This window comes from Erithacus rubecula (genome assembly GCF_903797595.1).
Source record: "Erithacus rubecula genome assembly, chromosome: 10".
In the NCBI taxonomy this organism is placed as follows: domain Eukaryota; kingdom Metazoa; phylum Chordata; class Aves; order Passeriformes; family Muscicapidae; genus Erithacus; species Erithacus rubecula.
The window spans coordinates 17,962,955-17,985,858 of record NC_136662.1 but is presented as its reverse complement, the minus strand read 5'-3'; the positions used below and the strand labels follow the sequence as shown (position 1 = coordinate 17,985,858).

The 22,904-nt window shown below is 45.0% G+C and overlaps 1 protein-coding gene across 7 annotated transcripts in view; it reads right to left on the bottom strand.

Annotated features, from left to right (window-relative positions):
- Positions 1 to 268: 268 nt before the first annotated feature.
- RNF220 (ring finger protein 220) overlaps positions 269 to 22,904 on the bottom strand; it is a 214,277-nt gene continuing 191,641 nt past the window's right edge. For all 7 annotated transcript variants that reach the window (XM_079313909.1, XM_079313908.1, XM_079313910.1 and 4 more), the window contains 3 exons: positions 12,030 to 12,138; positions 10,814 to 10,888; positions 269 to 3,153 (listed from right to left, as the gene is read on the bottom strand). In XM_079313909.1, coding sequence (XP_079170035.1) covers positions 3,082 to 3,153; positions 10,814 to 10,888; positions 12,030 to 12,138 — 256 coding nt within the window. In that variant the 3' untranslated portion in view covers positions 269 to 3,081. The remainder of the gene's footprint in view (positions 3,154 to 10,813; positions 10,889 to 12,029; positions 12,139 to 22,904) is intronic.

Below are 22,904 nucleotides of genomic sequence, written 5' to 3'. Positions count from 1 at the left end.
AGCCCATGCGACTTCATTACCGGGGTGTCCCCTGAGGGGTGCCCCTTGCCCTGCCCTCCTGGCTCTGTGGGGGGACCAGTTGGGGGAACCCATCCGTGGTGGGGTTTGGCGCATGTCCAGCATCCCCCTGCATCTGTCCCTGCATCCCAAACAGGACCAGGATTCCCCTCTGGGACATTACTCACATCCACGGGCTGCAGCGTGTGGGGGGTGTCTCTGCTGCTTCTCGCCTGCAAAGGGGAACACAGAGAAGCAGAAAGCACCCGAGAAGATTTATACTTGTTTAATTAATGTCAAATGTAGTTTACAAACGGGAGTGACAAGTACCTCTTTGTATAGTATACACTGACACACAATCATTGACACACCGGAATATCGCTTTGTGCAACTGGGATTCTTTGGGCAAAGATAGGTAACTCTTATATTTCACTTTTTTTTTTTTTTTAAATCATTTAAATTCATTACAGAAGAAGGGAAGTGGCAGATGCCTGTTACAAACTGGGATGCCTCTCTCCCCAGCCTTCCCCCCTGCAGCTTCCCCCTTGAAAATAGGGAACGGCTTTACAAATTAAACAAAAAGAATAAACCAAAAATAAACCCCAAAGCAAAGAACCAATGACTAGTTACATATGGTTTTACACATAAAGCACATGGCTGGTCCACACCACCTGCCAGAAAAGCCCTGGGAGGGAGCCAGGCTATTTCCAAGGAAATGCTGGGTAGCGGTGTCCTACCCTCTTGCCCTTCCTGGCTGCCTCTCAAACCACCTGGCAGCACCCTCTCCATCTCTGAGACCTCAGCACCCAGCTGAGCCATGTGCCCTGCAAGTTTTTCTCCCTTTACAAATCCTGCCTGAGCTGTGCATGCCTGCCCTTCCCCGGCCTTGTGCTGCTGGCTGCGGGTTATCCCACAGTGACAGCCCCTGCCTGCAGTGTCCCTGTGAAGGCAGGACCCTCCCGGGTGCCTCAGCTTCCTCTGGTTCTCTGGCACAGAGCAGAGCAGGCTGCAGCTCTCGGGTCTCAGAGACCACACACAGCTATGAGCTGGACACAAGGGAAACTCCCAGTTAGGAATTGTCACCTTTTGATGAGATGTTTATGAAACAACAGTTCCTTCAATTTCACTTGGGTTTTTTTGGGGTGCAGTGGGATCCTTCTGAAATCAGTCAGGAGATGCCAAAGCTGCAGTTGTTCTCTGCCAAAGAGCTCAGGGTAGGGAAGTAGCAGTGTTGTACCCCCCCTCACATCCTGCTTATCCAGCCCTTCCCTCTCTGGAAACACCCAGAAGCACTGGGGTCCCATCTCCAAACCTCTCATCCATTGCTGTTCCCAGACTGTCTTAAAATGCACCAGTTATGCTGTGCTGCCAGGTGGGATCTGCTTGGAAAGGAGTGGGGCAAATGAGCTTTCCCATCTCCCTGTCTTCTGGCTATGGGGAGCTGGCACCCCACTGTCCAGGGAGCTGCAGCAGGGATGCACAGTGTGGGGCTGGGAGAAGTCCCAAGGCCTTGGGAAATGGGTCAGTATGTTTCTTGGATCCTGACAATAAAAGAACAACAAAAAAGCCAGGCCAGATGGCAGCTTTGGTTGAGGCTGAGGATATGGGAGACAAGGACAAGCATGAAGGACTCTGTGGAAGAAGCTGGGGCTGCAGGGGACCTCTGGATCCAGCTGAGAGTGGCAGTAGGGATGAGACAGGGCTGGCTTGGCTCTCTGCCCTAGTGCCATAATCTCTTAGGAAAAACGCTGGCTGCAGGACAGTGGGAGCTGGGGAAGCAAGAGCAAGGCAGGGCTGGCTCTGCTGAGTCTCTCTGGGCAAAGCCACCAGCAGCACCATCCGTCCCCTGCCAGCCCCCCTGTCCTGCCTCAGCACCCTCCTGAGCAGCCCAGGCATCCTCAGCCAGGAAAGGCTGCCCAGAGGAGGAAAGCAAAGCAGGGGAAGGGGCTGTGGCCTGGAGGAGCACAGGCACTGCCAGACCCTCCAGCCAGGGGAGAGGGCAGCTCTGACACACTCCCTCCCTCCAGCTCCTTACCACTGCCCCTTCCCCAGCTGGCAAAGATCAAAGGGGCTGAGCCAGATTCCCCCTGTCCTGCCCGGCCCCCCGGTGAGGAGTTAAAAGCTGTGTCTTTCCGGGGATAACGATTCTATTATAAATAGCCCCATTAGCTACAACTAATGACAAAAATCCACCTCCTCTACTCCCCATAAGTTCTGTAAGTTATGGGCAATGCTACAGCCATTACTAAAAGCTGTTAACTTCATATCTGAATGAGGAAATATACACCACAGAACATTAAACCATTTATATTATATATATGTATATATATACTTTTTTTAAACTAATGACTTTAATGCCAAAACTTTGCTGAACCAAGAAAAATATGGGTTTAATGTTCTCTGCTCATTTTTTTTTCTTCTTTAAAAAAAATACAACCCAAAGAAAAGAAAGGGAAACTTATTAGTATGTAATGTTTGAGTCTATCCCATTTATACACAACATTGTAAACATATATAATCTATATTACATGTGCTTCATTTCTGCCTGGGTGTGTTTTTTTTTTTCTTTAAACCTTTTAGTCATCACTAGAACACCACAAAAAACCAAAACAGAACAAAACAAAAAAAAAAAAAATCAAACCAAAACAAATAAAAACAAAACAAAAACTGACCAAGGAACACAAGTTACAGGTTATTTAACATCTTTCTGTCAAGGGTCCCTTCCCCAGTCTCCTGGGGGCAGAGTGGTCAACAACACAGTCCAAAGGAGGGCTCATGAGCCATCCACAATGCAAAGCCAGCTCCAGGGAATGGGTGATGGGGAACACTGGTTTTAAAAAAGGGGGCTTCACAACAGAGGACTGGGTTTTGCCCGCTGCAGATGCTGAAGGAAGTCTCAAACTGCGGGACCTGGCAGCCGAGGCTCCCCACTGCTCCTTATCCTCAAGTCCATGTCTGGAGTCTCTGGTTTGTTTTTTCTTTAAATTTTAAAAGGTGTTTTTCTTTGTTGCTGCAGTCGTTCTTCTCCCCCTGGGTGTGACGAGCTGAGCCAAGTAGCTGGGTCCCGCCCTCCTGCTGGGTCCTTCATAAGTAGATGCGCCGAAGGTCTCCAGGAGACGTGATGGTGTTACACTGAGGACAGAGCTTCTTGGCACCCTGCAACCAGCAGAGGAGATGCACAGTGTGAGAGCATGAAGGACATCCCTGCCCTCGGCCTGGGACTGCAGGAGCAGTAAGGCCCTCCAGGCAGGGCCATGGCCTCTAACAGTGAGCACAAGCTGTGTGAAGGGGGAGTCCCAATGCCTTCCTTGCCTGTCCTGCAAGCCCCTTGTCCTGCTCCAGTCTGTGGATTGAGGCAGCTGGACAAGCAGGAGTTCTGCAGAGGGCTGAAACCCAGAGCCAAGGTGCATCACCCAACTCAGCATTGCTGTCACCACTGGCTGTTTGTTTCCCTTGCTCACCTGCAGCCCTCCATGAGCCAGTTCAGCCCACTCAACAGGCAGAAAAATCAACCCAGCCGGAACAAGTGAAATTTTCAGCAGGGCTTGGACCATCCCTTTCAGGGCAGCAGAACGGGGCACTGCCTTGTCCATCCTGCAAAAGCCTAGAGCTGCTGGCATGAAGGAACCCTCTGTCCTGTTCTCCCCAGCTCTCACAGACACTGCAGAGATGAGTCTGTTCCAGGTGAGCTGGAAACAGCAAACTGATGTGAGCTGGGGTGGGGTAATGGGTGGCCAACAGGAACACTATATGAAATAAAACAAGGGCTGATGTGCCATCTATCACTGAGACTGACAGCAAGAGGGTGTTAATAAGCCTTAGAATTGGGGTCAACCTAAGCTGGTCATCATTAGATTGGCAGATGTGACAGACAATTGATGGGAAAAATGACAGAAAGATGGCTCTACTGTGAGACAGCCTCCCAACTACAGGACCAGCAGTGTGGGAAACTGGGATGGTCCTCCCTGCTCCCACTGCACATCATTCCTTGAGTCATGGACTTGGCACACCTACCATTCCCAGAGCTTTGCACTTCTGAACAATCAGGTCCTATCTGACAGCCCTCACTGCCAGTGGCTCAGCTCTTGACGGAACACATGTGGGGACCATGGGCACCTGCACCTGATCTAAACCAGTCACACACAAAGTCCTGTTGAGCTAGAGCTGAAAGAAGTGCAAAAGACACCCAAAACACTCTGGGCATCACTCTCAGGGTGAGTGACAGGCTGGCATTCTGAAGGACAGACCACTGGTGGTCTGGATGGCACACCTAATGCTAGTGCTGATGCCTGTGGGCCCATCCTTCCAGTTATCTGGGACAACTACTGTGTCCTTTTTAGGTTTTCAGCCTTGCAGGGCAGGGACCATCCTGCTGTGCAATGCATCATGCAGCCCTATGCAGTGGTCTTCACTGAGTAGACTTGGCATGCTGGATTCTGGGAGAGCCAAGTGCAAACTGTAACTCAAAGGAAAGGGTTAAACGCTGATGAAATGGAAACTTGAGTGCACTGGACTTCAGCAGAGCCTATTTATTTAACATGTCTCTTTGCTTATGCTCAATTCCTCAGCTTTGGATCTCCAGAATTAGAAATGGTAAGCTCTACTCTGCATGTCCCAGTAAAAACTTGCTGCAGTGGTGAAAACATGAGGGAAAAATCTGAACATCTGCCCCTTCTGCCACTGTGGTGACATAGCACTCCCCAGGGGCTCACTAATCTGGATGCAAATGCCACAAAATATCCTGTTTCAATTGAGTCTCTGCTCAGTTCCATGCAGTTCCCTTTTCCTTGGAGGAACCTGTTGCATCTAGTTGCCCTCTTGGCATCATCTTCGTGGCCAGAGGGGGTCCCAAAGGAAGTGGCAGGGGGGTGCTGAAGAACTAATTCAGTCTGTTGTCTGAGGAACAGCAGCTGGCAGCTGCCTTTTCCAGCTTTCTTGTGTGCCCTGAGAAGATGAAGTGTGCATGGGGACTTCAAGCATTCCAGATGTGACTAGTGTCCACATCTGTGTCCATGTTCTCCTTCCTAAGATAGCCTTACTGGCAAGAGGCAGTAAGGCATTGAACCAAGGGCTGCAAGTGCTCACTATAAGCACCAGCCCTCTGCACTCAGCCCACAGGGATGGCAGAACAAGCCTGATGAAACCATGTGCATGTTTGCTGCTCTCTACCTAGCAAAGCAAGGTCAGGTATGCAGTTCCCTCACACTATAGGGAAAGGGAAGATGGCTGGAATTATCTTGCCAGACCTTGGGATCTCTGTCCCTGTTTTCTGCACTACATACTGATGGCTTTAGGGGATTCACTCTCCCACCTAAGGCTGAGAGCTGCACGTGCACAGCCAGGGACAAGTTTTCAACCATGTCATAAAGCAGAACCCAACCACATGGAGCTTGACCTATTTTCTGCAAAAGCTACATGATCACAGATTGATTTAGGGCAGTGGTGGATACTGCTTCACCTGCACATGGGAAGCACAGCTCATCCTTGAGCTCTGAAGCCTGGGTACATAGATAAGAACAGCAGCATTCTGGAAACCTTCAGCAGCCTGGCCTGAATGTGGTGCAGGCTGGGCCCAAGGTTCTAGGTCCCTCTAACATTTGGACACTTGGGGATACATTTTATTTGGTTTCTGCTGTGAGGAAATGTAATTTTTTGAAGTGCAGAGGGAGTCATTGTCTCTCCCAAAATGCTCAGGAACAGAAGCACTGAGAGATCACAGGATGCTGGATGCCTTGCCATTCTGCCATATTATATGAAACTGCCCTCCTCTGCACACATAAACATGTGGTAAATTCAGAACTAAGTCCTGATCTTTTACTTTTTAGATTGAAGTTGCTCAGAACCTTGTTCCTTACATCTGACTTTTCGGTGTAGGTGTACAACATTTATCTGCACCAGTGATTAAGCTTTCCTCTCTTGTGGAGAGGCACATAAGCTTGTACACACACACATGCTGGCACAGGCACAATGAAAAAGCATTTGCTCCCCCACTGCTCACCTGCCAGCTGGGGTTACTAAACTTTTCCCTTGAAATAAAAATGCTGTGGAATAATAAGTCCCACCTGTCGGCCACTTCTTTTTCTTTTTTTCCAGGTCCTTCTGCTCCTTTCATCATAGCTACATGGAAAAGCCTTGATGTGTTATAGCTGTGTGTGCTGGAGTAAAGGCCACCTCAACTTTTCCATTATAAACCCCAGTTTTGAGGGGTTTATAAAACTCTGCTGCAAGAAGTTTGCTCCAGGGCTGTTACAAAGCAAAGAAATGGGGCTGGAACCAGGATGGAGTTTATTTTTTCTCCTCCTTTCTTAATTAAAATTTGGCAAGTGATTGATCCACAATACAGGCTAATCACTTGGGGTGGTAGTTTGAAAAATGCATTAACGAGAGCTGAGATGTTGAAAAGTCGTTAGGGCTTACATGGTGCCAGGAAGGATTGGAGTAGTTTGTCTTAAAGTTGCCTCTTAAAAAAAATGGTATGATGTTTGCTATAAATTGGCTAAAGCAAGGAAACTCGATTTAGGCACTTCCTGCTGTCCTGTGGGTCTAAAAGTGGGCAATTTCCAAGCAGAATACGTTACCAGGCACAGACTAAAGAGACACACAAACAGAGCAGGCAAAAAAAGTAAATTTGAAGCAGAGAGAAGATGGGAAGGACCCAAACCAAGAGCCAGATTCTTGCCAGGAAAGGAACTGAATGCCAAGATCCAGTTCTTGACTAAGGCATCAGCCTCCTCTCCCACCCATGACTCCACATAAAGTGTGGAGCTTCCTCTTTGCAGATGCTAATTCCCACAGAAATAGCTGTCCTCCACTGCCATTGTGGGGTACCCTCCAGCTGCCAGGTAATGGGGTTAAACCACCAGAACAACTTTTATTACAAAGCCTCCTCAAAGGGTGGAGCTCATCCCCACAGTCTGCTGGAGGCCAGAACTGAAGAATGCTAATTAATAACCAGAGAACCTCATGGCAGATGAGAATATCATGAAGACTCAAGTGCAGCATCCATGCAGCTGCTGACTCAGGAGGCCCCTTTATGTTGCTGAAGCACTGAAGAATCACCCAGAAGGGCAGCTCTGTATCTGTGCTGTTTTGTACAAAACCACTGCAGCCCACATGGCATATATGGTACTAAAGCCTAGAAAGAGTGGCAAGGCTAAGAATGCAGTAATTACCAAAGATATAAATGTGTCAACTGCAGAGCACTCGCATATATCGATGGATCCCCTGGAAGCATTTTGTGATGAAGAAGGCTTTTTACAAGTGATTTTTTCCTGCTCTTGTAGTTGTCATTTTCAAATAAGACCAAGACAGGCAGGCACAAGCCTGGAATCAGCAAATACATGTGGGAAATGCTGGACCTGGCTTGTACAGGTGGTGGGAGAAACTCAGTGAACTGCATTTGCTCAACTAAACCTGTTCTCTTCCAGCCCTTGCACCCAACAGCTCCAGCACTGGCAAGCAACAGCTTGACTTAGCTTCCAAGCTCCATTTATTTAGTAAAAAAGGAAAACAGGGATTGGGAAACCACACAACTACAGACATATCAAGAACTCACCAACCCATTCTCTGGGGAAGATCACCTCAACCTGAATTACTGCTGACAGACACATCAATTCTGTTCTGACAAACCTCCAAGGATGGGAGGCTCCAAACTTCCCCAGCAAATCACTACAGCAGATGGCCAATCTCTTCTGTTAGAGAACTCTCCTCAGGAGAAGGAAAATACAAATCTCACTCACTATTAGCTGTAGGATCCCTCTCAGTTAATGGGGAAGGATGAAGATGGGGCAGACTCTCACAGAGGGAGATTCATCCCCTACCACCCCTTGACTTGGGCTGCAGTCCACCAAGCAGCTGAGGATGGACACCCACCATGAGGACTGTCAATGCTCAGGAAAGGAGTTCCACCTGATGCTGCCCAGCCTAAGTCTTGCTCCTGCAACACCATTTCATCTCCTGTCTTAGAAGAACCTGCAATGTTTTCAAGGTTTCCAAAAGGGATCACAAGTAAATCACTCCATGATTTTGGTGCTCTTAAGGCATCTCCAGGGTCCCTTTCTGCAATCCCAGCCTTTGCTTCAGAGATGGATTCTCCTCTGGTCAATGTTTCAACCCCAGAACCTGCAGCCTGCTGACATACTGAGCTCCAGTGCAATTAATTATACCTATACTAGAGAGTCCAGAAATCATTTGTAGAGTTAGTGTTTAAAAGTCTCTTCCTTGCCCTTACAACAGAACAGTTATAATTTGGAGTTGAACATCAAGAGCCAAAAGTAAAAAAAATGTCATTTGCATAAAGTCTAAGCACTTTAAAATCCCATCCTAATCAGTGCCCTAAACACTATCAAGTCAGATGCTCAGATCATTGTACTACTGTATCCTATAAAATGTTTAAGCCTTTGGTCCATAGACACATGTGAGCATCAAACTTCACCCTGTCTTCAATACCCTGCAGAGGTTTAAAAGTGCTGCCAGGCATTCTGAGCCTTCAGTTCCAGGGCCTTGTTCAGGACATGATCCTTGCTCTCTCAGATACACTCACGCTCTAAGTTAATATTAGATCTTGGTTGGGCATGTGAACCAAGGCATAGGAGAAAGGGGACTTTCCACCAGCATGGATGGCAGATCTCCAGATTGTTCCAAAGGGGCCAGAAGCCTGACACAACCCGCCTGCTCCAACTCCTATTAACTCCAACAAATTGTTTATTGCACAACAGAAGAAAAATGCTGCCCCTCTCCCCCAGCCAAGTCTTTCCATGTGTGCTGCATGCACAGGCTCCCTCCTCCCAACCCCACTGGGGAGCCAGCTTTATACCCAGGGAAAGGTAACAGCAGCGATTATTACACACACTATCCCACAGCTCCTCGCTTGTTAAAAAAAACAAGAGTCTCTTTTGTGCCCGAAATAAAAGGAGATACCTTAATTAGAACAATGCAGGTTGGTAAGCATTAAACACTGAGCCCAGCTGCTGTATGCCATTAAATTCATAAAAAAGGAGGGGGGAAGGAGGGCAGTCTTAACGAGATTACACACATTGACTTTGATCAAGACACAAAAGCACCAAGGCGTTCCAGGGTTTTTATTGCTGTCTTCAGGCTACATTTTAATGGTTACATTAGAAACATGCGAACACAGGCTGGGAGATTTTTTTGAGATGGGAGAGGGAGTGCAAGCATGCCTTGTGAAAAGGCCTGGTTTAATAAATTGGGGGCTGCAGGGAGAGGTAGGACTGGGGAACACATGAGAAGTCACTTATTAATTGCTTCCCCTATGCAAGTGCCAAGTCCTAACACGATGTCTTGCTGGACTATTCCCATCCTGCCTGCCTGGTCAGCAGAAGAGCTGTGTGTAGATCACACACAGCCAGCTTCATCACCTTTCTCACGGAATTCTAAGGGGGAGATGGCTTCCCTAGTGCAAGGGAAATGTTAATCCCTGGGCACCTGGAATGACTTTTCATGTTCTCATGAGCAACTGAGACTGCTGAACATGCCAAAAAGGGACCTGACTGAAGTTGAACTAAGTTGCTGCTGAACCTAAAAACAGCTTTAAATTGGTACCACAGATTTAGAAGATGACTTGAGGCTGGTGAGGAGAGGACAAACACTTCAGAGTAAAGAAAATGAAGAGCAAATTAGTGTTTTATCCTGTGCTTGCAGCACTGCTGAAAGACAAGATTACTCTTTACTTAGCAAAGGTGGCAGAGCACATATTCATCCAGACACCTCACAGCTACATAACGTGTCTTTTATAAGATGCTGCTAAAATGTTTACAAAAGCTTGTATAATGTAAATAGTGACGGGTGTAGCTGAAGAGCTATAAAATACAGCCCAAGGGATAGCCAAGTTATTGAGTTCTATTAGTACTCAAGCCCACAGGCACTTCACCATCCTGGTAACTTTTCTTGGACAAGACTTTTAAAAGGCAGGATTTAAAGCATGATCAGCTTAATCGTAATTCCAAGCACACAACGTGTTTTATAAAGTAGAGTAATGCCTTCCAGGAACAAGTTTTTAGGAGTGGCATTCCCTTGCATTTTTTGCAACCCAACACTGTATCATCTTGCTAACAGGAGAACTAGAAAGCACAATTAGCTATTTTCCACTCCCAGCCTGAACAAAATGAAAGCTTGAAAATCAGCTGCAGAGGGATGTTAAAGGCTGATTATAAAGCCCACAGTTTTAACACAGGAAAACACTTTATTTAGTAACACCTTAAATTTTAACCTGATGTCCTTTAATAAATGTATAAATTACTACTCTACTGGGTCACCTATTCAATATTCAAGATAGTTCCCAATCTTTTAAACAGAATGGCATATATTTGAAAACCACACAGTGCTATTCCAAATAACCTAAAAAATTATACATTCACATTATATAAACTCCCTTCCATATCCTTTCTCCTGAAGATTATTCCCTTTCCTTCAGGGGAATATTATGTTTCTGAGAAGCAATCTATTCCATGAAATCTCAGTGGATTTGGCCTCCATTCTCACAGCTTTACCTCTCTGCATGGATGCTCCCAAGGAAATTACTGAAAGGCAAGGTAGTCCCTGACAGAGAGTTCTTCCCACAGCAGAGAAGGAAAAAGGAAGAGGCAGGACAGCACTTGGGTCACAACGACTCAAAACTTTCTCATGTCAAAGCTAGAGTGGGGTGTTAAACAGCCAGGATTGGGGAATCTGCAAGCACAGCACTCAGATTGTTTAAAATAAAACAAAAAGCACCCTTCCCTGTGGCAATCTAGAATAAAGTATCTGAGAAGAGAGGAAAAAGGCTGGAAGTCAACAAGAAAGCAGACAAGAGCCTCACCAGAGTCCGCAGCCAGCATTCTTCACAGTGCACATGCCAGCACTGAATAGAAGTCAGGGGCATTGTGTAGGAGTCCTAAGGAAAAGAAGCAAACAGATTATTTTCATAGCTGTGATCTAGTGATTCTTCACTCCCAAACCCAACCCAAACCCAAACCAATCCAAACAAAAAAAAAGCCTTTCTTTGTGGGCAACACTGTCTTGCATTTTGCTAAAAAATTTGGTTAAAATAACCAACTTGTGTAATATGTAAGATGTATTTTTGTAATGTTTGTATAGAAGTGCCAGAAAGTCTCCTTCAATTCCTCTTCTTTACTCCCCAGAACTCCTATTGGAAGCCCATAATCCACTCAAGTGATGACCTGGCTCAGCACAGTTATTGCAAATGCATCTGAAGTTGCTCTGGCCACCTGCCATTATTCTCATCAGAAAGTTACCAGATCATATGAAAATCAGTGACAGGGTAAGATCAACCCATATCTCAACTCAGCTCTGCAGGAATAATGTAACTACATCCCAAGAATGCTGTTGCTATTCCAGCAGACATTCCTTCTCAAGTATCTTCTATCATTGCTAACAAACCTCTGAAAATCAGCAGCAATCTGTTGTCCCTTCTGTAGGATGAGTGACAAGGACTGCATTCCCACACCCTCAAGTTGTGAGCTGGCTGGGATAGAGAAGCCTGTGCATAAAGCTGAGGTTGCAGAGGGAGCTCTCTACCAAGCACAATGTCCTGTTCTCAGCAGAACACAAACTCAAAAGGAGATGTGGAGCCCTTCAGGCTTGGACCATCAGAGGGAGCTGCTGCCCTTCCTGAGGAAGGCCACAGCATCACCAGAGAGCAAGGACACTGGCAACTTCTAAGAGCTCAGGCAACATCCCTGTTACCAAATCAGAGAAGGTAAGCCTCTGACCACAGATTCTGCACTCTTCTATGTACCTAAATTTGCACATGCAGGAAAAAGATGCTGGTATCTTTTTCTACAGGAAGCCATCTGAATTTGGGCTTTTCTTGCCCCTGATATAGAGGGACAGCTATAAATACCAGTGAAACAACCGAATTTGTACAGAAATTTGAGTTGTTAAGACCTTAATTTGGAAGGCTAATTGATGATGACTTCCTCCAGTCTGCCTGAAAAAAGAGAAAAGCTTCTCCCCTGCTCGGCAAAGACACCAAGACATTTCTGATTCATTACCACGAGTGGAGTGCTACTCACCATGCAAATGAGACATTTATAGCGGTCCCCACGGGAAAGCTGCCTTTCTAACTCACGGACACGAGCCTTTAACGCTTCAAATGTTGTCACTGCAGAGTCTTCTGTAATTCTGCAAAAGATGGTGAACAGTGAACATCACTGAGCACACAAGACTGTTAAGAGTTTGGGGGGAAAGAGGATCTCACAACAGGTACTGCACAGGAAACGGTATCATATTTTGAGCTAATACATCCAACTTGGGTTAAAATAGAATTCCCGAAAAGCCTAGTGTGAATTCTTTAAAGTGTCTTTCTAAACACTTCTGAACACATCACAAAAGAATAAAACCACTGCTGGGGTTGCCAGCTTCATACAGAGCAAGACATAGACATTTAAAGAAGAGATATTTTTGTTGAGGTTTTTTGTTTGTTTTCTGCGTTTTTTCTTGTGCCCCTTAAGAGATTACTTAGGACCACATGCTTGAGACAAAGTTCTGTATGCTGCTTTAAAGCTGCTGAGATAACTTTTTGTGGGCAATAGGAGCTGTTCTTCCCCTTAGAGAATGGAGGCCTTTGCTGGCCATCAGCCTCGTGAAATGCAAAATCAGCTCATTACACAGGATCAACACAATGGCTTATATTAATGAAAGCCCCAGCTTTTTGATTCTAATACTGAAAGAATGGAGAAACCAAAAGCACTGGACACAGTGCCAACAGGGTGGCTATAAAGGAAGCTTTACAATCTCAGCTTTCCCATTTCCTAGGGTCATTTTTGATGGGCAGCATTATCTCCTTTGTCACAGAGGCACTGTGCTGAGGCCAGGCAAGTGTATTTTCATGGTTCTGCAAGGCTGGTGAAAAGAGCAACTTGCCAACCTAAAATCAAGGGTAGACAGCAATGCTTAGCAAATGAAATGTAGGGAGCATTACAGACCAGGATGCATCACTCCAGCATGCTGCAAAATCCAATTTCTACACAGGCAGGCATAGGGAGGGGCCCCCAGGTATTCCCCAGAAAAGATTTAGAGCATTGACATAAAGGCTCTTACTTTCTTGAATAATAACAAAACCAACAATTTTCACATGTATCAGTGAATTTCTGGCATCTCCAAGCAGACTCAAGCTCAGAAGAATCTGAAGATTCTGACATCAGAAGCTGCATAATCAATCACAAGATAACCCACAGTGGCACCTATGTCTTCTACCTTTTTAGAGGATGATTCATCAACAGGTGGCTGAAGCACAGACCTAGTGGAATTACTACAACCAGTAAAGGGAGCTGCAATCTCAGTACTCTCGCTGCAGGCAGGCACTCATTCCTTTGTTCATTAGTCACTTGTTGCTAGCACTGCAGGGAGGAACCTGGGGGATCTCCCACAAGATGATTCTGATGGCTTTTCCCAAGGCTTTGGTAACAGAACTAGTCAGAGATATCTTGGGTGATTTTCCTAATCATGACACTTCAGAATACAGCGAAGCTGCTGGAATGTGTATGTTAACTATCAGTGTTACAAAGCTCCTTCAGCTTCACTCCCACCTCTGTACTGATGAGACACACTCTGTATCACCTAACTCAGATCTTCATCAGAAGGAGATTCATTGCAAGTGACAGCTGCCAGAAAATGGTAACAATTCTAAAACTGCAAAAATGGTAAAGAAATACAAATGTCCCATGATAGCCTAGAGGGTGAGGACTGTGTGGGGACAGGGACACTGTGGATTCAAGTCTTGGAATCCATAAATATTCTTTGGAGTAAGATGAAAGAGTTTCAGTAGGAGACAATGCACCCTGCTGTGAAAACACCCACTTGCTCCTACTCGTTGGTATAAATTATTGCCATATCCCAGCTTGAGTTCTCACTCTCAAGGAAGAGCTGCTAGTATTTTCAAAGAAAGTCTAGAAAGGTGTTAGTTTTGTCCAAGGAAGAAAAGGATTTATTTATTTATAGCTTGAAGATTATTGTTGGCTGAGAAAATTGTTTCTCTTTCAGTCTGGCCCACCATTGAACTGATGCTGGCTGAAGACTGCAGTTGAATTTGACTTCATGGAATCCATTTCTCCTTCCTGCATACACAAGGGCACTGGAGCTGTAAAGGCAGCGAATGTGACTCCTGCCCAAAGCAGGTGGCAAGGAGAACCTCAACCCTTGCTAAATTATCCTTTTACTATCTGCAGAGCTACCTGTCTTCCTCAGATGGGTGGGCAAATCAGAAAGGAAAGGGAAAAGTTGATTCCTTGAGCAGATACCAACAAAATGCCTGTTCATTCCCCAGTCCCAGCCCAGTAACAGTCAAAACCTGAAAAGGAAAAATTTGCCACTGCAACAACTAGAGAAGATAGAAAATGGTTTGTTTATAGAAATTTAAACAGCTGACCCCCATTGGCCAATTTTGGAAAGTCTCTGAGATAATCGCACCTGTCCAGTAATAAATGAATGAATCAGAAAAGGAGGCTGAATAGAGGTATAAGCAATAATGCTCAGAGGCTGCCTGATACAATGGCCAATCAATAGGAGGGCTGTAGATCAGGGTGCTAGTTAGCTGGAAAATTACCGCACCGCTGCGTGCGTCACGCTGTAGGGATCCTGGACAATCAATGTGGGAGGTATTGATTTAGTTATTATCACTTCATACGCTCCAGACATTGTTAAATATACATTTATTAACAAGACTGGGGTACATTGGTAAGAGAGGGAGCTTTAGCCACTGTGCTGCCTCCCAGCACTGATCAAAGCTCAGCTATGACAGAATTTGAACTCCATGTTCTCCCTGCTAAGCAAGCTCACAGGGCAAATCCTGACACACAGCACAGTGCTGAAGACACAGCTCCTGCTTCACATGGCAGAGAGGAGTTTTGGCCGTAAGTGAATATTTTGCACTTGAGATTTCAGGAAAACCTCTCGGAGCAGCAGCAACAAGGGATGTGGCAGCCAAGGGTCAACCCAAAGTGAGCGATAATTGCATGGTTGCTTCGGAAAAGCTGGAGGAAATGAGGTCAAGGGAAATAGGGAGAACATTAGTAAATAAAGGAAACTGAAACTACCTCCAGGGATGGAATAAAGACAAGAGTCACTTCCCATGTGTCTGGCTCCCGTGGTGGCCACTGCACTTGGGACACATGCCATTCCATTCAGTGTCATTTTACCGTCAACCTGCTGCTTGTATCCTAAAGATAAGCATCGCTTAGGATCAACTCTTCCTGCAGCAGCAATCTTGGGAACTCCCTCAGGATTCCCTCTTGTGTGTGCACCTTGTGTGCACTTGCCTGGACACAGCTGGGAGCAGCCTTGGGCAGAATTTTTCCAGGGTAACGCCAGGGTGGAGTGAGGGTCAGAAAGCCAAGTGCCATGGACAGGGGAAGGCTGTGTACAAGTTAGCCTGCCAAGTGAGGCAGAGGGAATTACAGAGAAGGAATTGGCTCTCTGTTTTGCCTTGACCTCATGTTGGATGCAGGAGGACTCTTAACAATTTTGCACCTCAGCGCTCTGATTCGACGTGTTTGGATAACGTCATTTATCAGCCTCCAGAGAGACCTGCTGAGCACAACTGCTGCCAAGAGCTATACCTTGAGCCCCAGTGCTCATGCTTCTCCAGCAGGTGTGAGAGGCCTGATACCTGAACTGTCCTCCCTGGCTGAGGACAAACCAAGAGGGCACCTCCATCCTGGAGTAGAGTAGAGACTTGCTGTGACACCACCACACACACGGCAACCTGAGTGAGAATGTTTATACAAGAGCAAAAACAGGAAGGGAGGGCTCCTTGTGGAAGAAGCTGGGTCCTGTACTTCTCCCTGGACTTTGTGGCTACGTTTTCCACACCTTGGCAGTGACACTTAAGGATGCTGGGTATCAAGAAGCAAGTCTGTGAGACTGGGCAGACAGCATATAATAATTTTCAACCTTTCTGCCCAATGCAAATTTTTTCTACTATTCACAGCATTCTTCCCTGAGCACTGAAAATAGGAATACTTTTTTTCTCTGAGAAAATCCCTGCCTTGTTCAGGTAAAAGGCCAGAAGAAGTGCACAGAAATACTGTGGATGAGGAAAATGGACCTATCTGTAGCTTTGAGCAGCAGTAGCCACCTGAGAAATCTCCCCTGGGAAACAGCCAGGCCCCCTCTTTGCTAAAAAACTTTAACCCAACCACTGGTTATTTGTTAAACATTAGCATGCATGTGATCTTTGTTTCTCCAAATTAAATCGAGCAATTCCTACCCGCTGTCCCAGTGGGCAATCACAAGCAATTCCGTTAATTAAATTATCTCTGATTCTGCAGCTCTGGAATCTCTCAATTGACTAAGTCTGTGCTTTATCATCAACAAAATACTGGACCAAAAAGGAAACAAAAAATGCTGATGTCAGGGTGATTGGCTTCAGTTAACCCTTCCCAGCTGGATATTAAGGGCTGCACAAGAAACTGCTGTACTGGAACAAGCCCAAGAGCGAGAGCCTTGTACCACAGATACCAGTAGCAGCTGTTCTCATTTGTGTTTCCTTTCCACTGCACAGAAAAAACACAAACACCACACTGTCCCTGCATCCAGCCTATTTAAGAGCCACAGAAAGATACAGACTGCTAGCTGCAGAAGAAGCAGGAAAACACCTCAAAGAAGCCCCTGCAAATACCCCATCCTCATCTTATCCAGATCTCATTTGATGTATCCTGCTGTTGTGGAGTCTCCATAAAACATTCCCCTTTGGTTTATTTCAACTGGATATAAATTTTCCTTTCTTCATAAATGGCTACACTGTACACAGTATTCCATAAATTTTTACAATTCCACTGTTTGTATGTACCTTGTAAAAAACACTTAGCACTGATTAAATGCACCACCAATAAAATTTCATGGGCTACTTTTGACTCTTGATATTCTGACCTTCTCTCTTCCTCATACATTTATTTTTGCTTTCCTATGCCTGTAAACACAGACTGGCAGAGAGGAAAATGAACAGCACCACTGACAAACCTGAAAGTGATGTATTTATTTTTAAACAAAGCCTTTATCCTCCCTTGTCCAAAGTGGAGAACCCAGCAGAACACACGTGCCACCTCTCTGCACCAAGGGCAGAAGTCGTGTCACTAGCAGCTTACATATCATAAATATTAGAAACAGACTGGTCGATGCTTTGAAGGCAAAGTCAAGTTAAAGTAAGATTTCAGGAGCAGAGAAATTGCCCCAGGCCATATCCAACCTCAGCTGTAGATGCCAATTATCATAACTATTACTACACTGCAGGAGAGAAAGCCTGGTGCAGTACTTGCTTTGTGGGACACAAATCTTCAAGACCTGATAAAATGACCCCAACATCAGTGCACAATCATGCAATTGCCTTCTCTCCTAGCCAATTTACATCTGGGTGAGAGGGCAACTCTTTCAGAGAAGGGACTCTGTTTTACTAGCCTGTAACATGCTGTGCACAGCCCTGTGACACCCAGGAGCACTGCAGAATGGGTGATGCTGTCTCAGCTCTCACTCATACATTGTCTTCAATGCAACTCCCTCACTACCTGAGTTTCAAACACTAACTATAAACACCCTCATGCTTTTTGGAATAAGAACTGCTTTTGTTTTGAACCCCATGAAATAAACCCCATGTTTTCTTTAAAAGAAAACAGATACAGCTCAGGCATTTTCAGTATCTTAAGTCTCTGGAAGAAGCCCAGTGTCAGGCACTGGTGGCAGATTGACTGTGAATCACCCCACAACATGTGGGCTACCAGACTGGCACAATATACTGAGATTTTATTTCACTAGATGAGCTGGTTATAGCAGAAGGGGTTTGCATGCCTTGATGTAGAAAACGGCCCAGCAAAGCTGTTTACAGAAGAGCCATGTCAAATCACACCAAGTGAAGTTCAGACCCTCTAAAGGGTCTGCAAGACTGCCAATGCTAAAAGCAAATCTCCTGGCAAGACACCAATGTTTTAGGAGTTGGCTTCCCCTTTATTTAGCTAGAAATCTCATTTATTTGGTTTATTTGTTTTTAGACTAACCTCCTTTAAAGAGGCTGACTTATAATCCTGTAAAACGTTGTCACATGTATTGAGGAAATTGGCAAGGATGCTAATTTATTGTCCTCTAGGAAAAAAAGCCCTCTTTCCTTGATTAATGTATGTTTTTGTATTGTAAGATATTAAAGAATGTTGCTTCACCTGTAATTATAGAGAATAGTTTACTCTGGCAAAGTGCCCTGGCTTCTGGTTGCCAAGTTATGAATAATGCAATGTTCCCCATTCTAATTTCCGTGTTCTAAGTTGTGAATTTGGAGCAGGGTGCATGCAAGGGCACACACACACGACTCTGAGGCACTCTCAGTCACGAGCGCCTCTATTTTATACTTGCTTGCACAACTTGTTAATACTGGCATCTGCTTGCCAAATTCAGAGTTTGCTTCTGACTAATTTCATCTTGATGCAAACCAAAAATGTTGTCTCTTTTTTTCCCCACAGAGGAATTATTTCTCTTACACTTGCATGCACCGTTGCAATACCACTGAGGGGAGCTTACCACTGCGAGAAGGCGTTTTAAGCTGCATTTAGTAGGGACTTGGGTAAAGATTCCCTGAAGAATTTAATGACAGAAGAATTCATTTTGCTTTCATATCTCCCCCGCCTCCATAACACAGAACCAACAATGTCTTTACAGAAGCGGGAAGTAAATTCAGGCGCTGGCTCTTTCCCTTCCCTTTTTTTGGCCCGTGTTTTGCTGGGACACATGTGCCCAGCCCCAATCAAAACAGAGACAGATGGCACCGCTGATCATTCAGAATAGAAGGAGCCTCGGAGTCAGCATGTTTAGATGCATTTGTAGGGCCATGCAGCATCCACTGGCCACTGGGACTGATTTAAAAAGGCGGCGAGCGAAAGTCTGAGCTTGCGCCAAAATTTTAAATGTGCCATTTGAGCAATTATGGTTCGACATGAAAGCTGGGAGAAAGAATGCATAGGTCATTCTGATTAGATTTAAAGACTATGTTCCCTGTTCCAAAGAGAAAATAAATGCAATCCCATTGCTCTACTGGAGCAGCTTTGGCGATAAAGAAAAAAGCCATGCTGTGGAAAAGTGGTTTACTGCAGCAAGGATTTGTTGAAGCAGCACAGGCTGAATCAGAAAATGATTCTCTAAACAACGTTCCTAAACAGAAATAATTACTCATCTAATGCGTTACTATCGCAATTCACTTTTCAAATGTATCCGTCATCCTGGAGACCTCAATTGTGTTTCTGACAGATCTGTGAAGGTGTATTGAGGTCTCTACACCTTAATGCAAGCCAGGGGCACAAAAGGCAGGAGGTGGAAATGGAAAATGCAGCTCCTCTCCTTGCAGAGGCGTGCAGGCTAAAGGTTCCAGCCTACGGACACTTGCCTCCATCCACAAGTAAACGTGTTTGGATTATGACCAAGCTCCATGTATAGCTAGACAGGTCTATTTTTCTACTGGAAGACTTATGGCAGCTGTACCTTGTCATCTTACTGTGGCCTGGAGCTGGTCTGGGATTATTGGTAGCTTTGGCTGGATGGTAAGGGCACAAAATTATAAAATATCCATGAAGTGAAAGAGGAATAGCAAATTCCTAGGGCTGAAAGTTGCTCAGAAGGTTGGACATGCAGCTGAGTCTTGCAGCCAGCCTCTGTGAGCAATTAAATAAATGTCTCCTACTCCCATGGCCCCCATCCAAACGACTGAAATAAACAGGAAATATCTATGCTACTACAGCAGCACTTGGATTCATCTATAGCCTTTTAAGGGCTTTACTGTGGAGGTGATATGCTTTCCAGAACCTCCATTCATGACTGCTGATTGGAGGCACACAAGGGCAGTGCAAAAACACATCCTCCAGACAGCTTCCTACAACTGCTGCTGCCGCCCTAGAACTTTTACACTGTTGCTGCTTCCTTTACAGGGAAAGAAAGGATCAGAATTAGCATCATTTAAGGTAACTGTGCCTTCAAAAAGAAACACGAGGCTATTAAAGGAGGCCAGGGCACATTAGTATCATATAACCAATTGTGGTCCCAGAGCTAGAAAAGGAAACCAGCAGTGCAGTGGAAGGACAGGTCAAGAGCCAGCTGAGGGAAAAGCAGGAATGCTTATGCAACTGTTTGGGAAACAACAGCTTTTTCCAGACAAAACCATCAAACATGAAGAAAGAAGATAACTGAGATAATGGAGAAATAGGATGAAGTAACATCCCTGTAACAATGAGGTGTAAGGTTAGAAAAAGCATCCACACTCAAGTGGGGAACAAAAGATCTACATGGATATGAAAATAATTACATTACTTGCTATTACTTTGTTTCTGTAAAGGCACTGTTCGGTTCTGTGTCACAGAGATGAAGGAGATATGAAAGCACAATGAATTCTTCTGTCATCATATTCCTTGGGAAATCTTTATCAAGCTCCAACTAAATGTGACTTAACACTCCTCCTTGCAGAAGTAACCACCCCTCAATGGTACTGCAACTGTGCATGGAAGTGTAAGACAAATAATTACCTAATTACCCCCTCTACAGCTGTCCCAGAAATGGTTTAATGAGAACTAAAAAAACTGGTCTTTTTTTCAAGTACTATTTCATATTTATACTTACTAACAGTAGCCTAAGAAATGCATAAACTACCAAGAGGTGTAATTACACCCATCCTGTTGTCATACAGCAGCTGGCACACCAGAAACTCTTCCTGAGTCATGCCAGTCAGTGAGTGCCAAGGAGAGCAGTAGCCCTGTGCACCACCTCAGCAGATGCAGGAGAGACAGCAAACTGGCAGTGAATGGGGCACAAGATCCCTCTTCTGCTCTTCAAAGGAACATTTTAATCCAAACACGGAGTGCAGCCTACATAAAGATAATTGTTACTTTTCTCTTGAGAGCATCTGAGCACCACGCAAACATTTCCTAAAAAAATAGTGTCAGTCCCTGCCTCTTAATTTTTGCAGCATAGTTAAGGGATGTGAATGAACAGTCACATCCTCAAAGTATTTTCAGAAGGAACATGGCATGATCCACAATGCTCCATCAGAGACAATGTTAAACACAACTGGCTAATTTTAGGGATGAGTCTTCTCTCTGACAAACTGCTCACACTTCTAAGGGCAGAATTCGTCTGCTAGAAGGCAGTTGTTTGTGTTTTATAAGCTAAAGTTTCTCTTACCTATGGAATAACTCCAGTATTTCACAGGGAATCATCATCCATCTAACTGAAGTACCCTCTAACAGACCATCAGCCTCATATCCCCTTTGAAATAGCACAGCTGAGCACTTGCTGGGCCACGATTTATTTTTTACCTTCTAAGACATCTTGGTAACTCTATAGCTCAATAGTGACAGTCGAATTTCACACTGCGATAGCCCCCCATCGATTTTTCATTCCCAGGAAGCAACTCTACAAATTAAAGTTAACAGCATTTCTGAAACTAAGAAAAGAAAAAAGAAAAGAAGGGGCAGGCAAAGAGACATAAATTGCAAGATGCCTAAACCGCGCCCCCAACACAGGAACGAAATTCCATCCTGGGTTTTTCACCAGTTATGAGACAGGGATGCAGAACCCACTTTCCCTGAAGCCAGCAGATCCCTTGGGTTTGCAGATGCTTCAGCTTAGAAACATCACAGGTTCAACAGAACTGAGAGTCCTTTCCTACATGAAGATGTCAAAATCTATAGAAAACTGCCTCAGGGCATGAAACTAGAGCAAACCTCTGGACAACGCTGCACTAAACAGAGACACCACCTATCCCCAGGTCTGAGCTTGTACATCACAGCCTGCTTCACTGAGCTTGCTGATTGGCCAGTGAAGAACTGAACACTGATACAATTTTAGTTTGGCACAGTGGTTATAATGTTTGAGACCATTATTAGCACATGTAACTTCTCTCCAGCAGTTAAGAGAGGGAGCAGAATAAAGAAACACAGCCAAACAGTCTGCTTTCCACTGTGACATCTCAGATAAGTAATTCCAAAGCCTCACTTCATAATTAAATGAAACATCTATCTCCATATCCTTTCAACACCAAATACCAGTAAACAGTACAAACCCAGTATTACATACTACTGAACTACTGAAAAGGAGTAAAGCCTAATAAAAAAATCTGGACACAAGCAGCACAGCCCAGCAGCTTTTTCTCAGCCTTTGACAATCCCATTCTTCAGTTCAGTGTACTGAATCCTTTCCCAAGTTCATGTAGGCTGCTTCAGTACTGGACCCACCAGCAACATCATGCTCTTGGCTTAGCAGAACACAAAGGGTTAGTTCATTTATGCCTCTAGTTAATTTTTTAATTCTGTCTTTGGTATGAGATGCTCTTGTCTCCCATCAAAGCCTATTAGTGGTGTGACACTGTGGAGAAGGGCTGGATAGTGCTTATCCTATGGTGTGAATTCTCAACAGCTTCTGTTTTCCTCTGACATACCAGCTTAAGCGTGGCTCCTTCCCTTTTAGGCCTCTGCTAATCCCCTGGCTTCACACCCCCCTCCTGCCTGGATGTGTCTGCTTGGGAGCAGGGTCTCCACAACAGACTGCTACCTCTCTGATTGCTCTCACATGCCTGTCTCTTTGCACAAGGACCCCAATCTAAACTTTGTTTAATTTTAACTGATGCACTCCTCTGTACTGCTGTGCCAGAGCCCCTCCAGAACCACAGTTTCAAAACAGCTGGATTGAAAAGCTGCAAGATGGGAGGGGAGTAAAGAGAAGACAGGAAAAATAAAACAAATACAATTGCTTTTTGTCTCTAAAACCCTCTTTTTAACCCAACAAGCGTCTCACCCAATGAAGCATGATAAGCATGAAGTGTTATATAAAGAAGATAATTATAAAGGGATTTAATGCTTGGCAGGCTTGTATTGTAAGGTTCAGAGCAGAGGTAGCATACTCACTTACACAGCCTTGTGTCCGGGTTT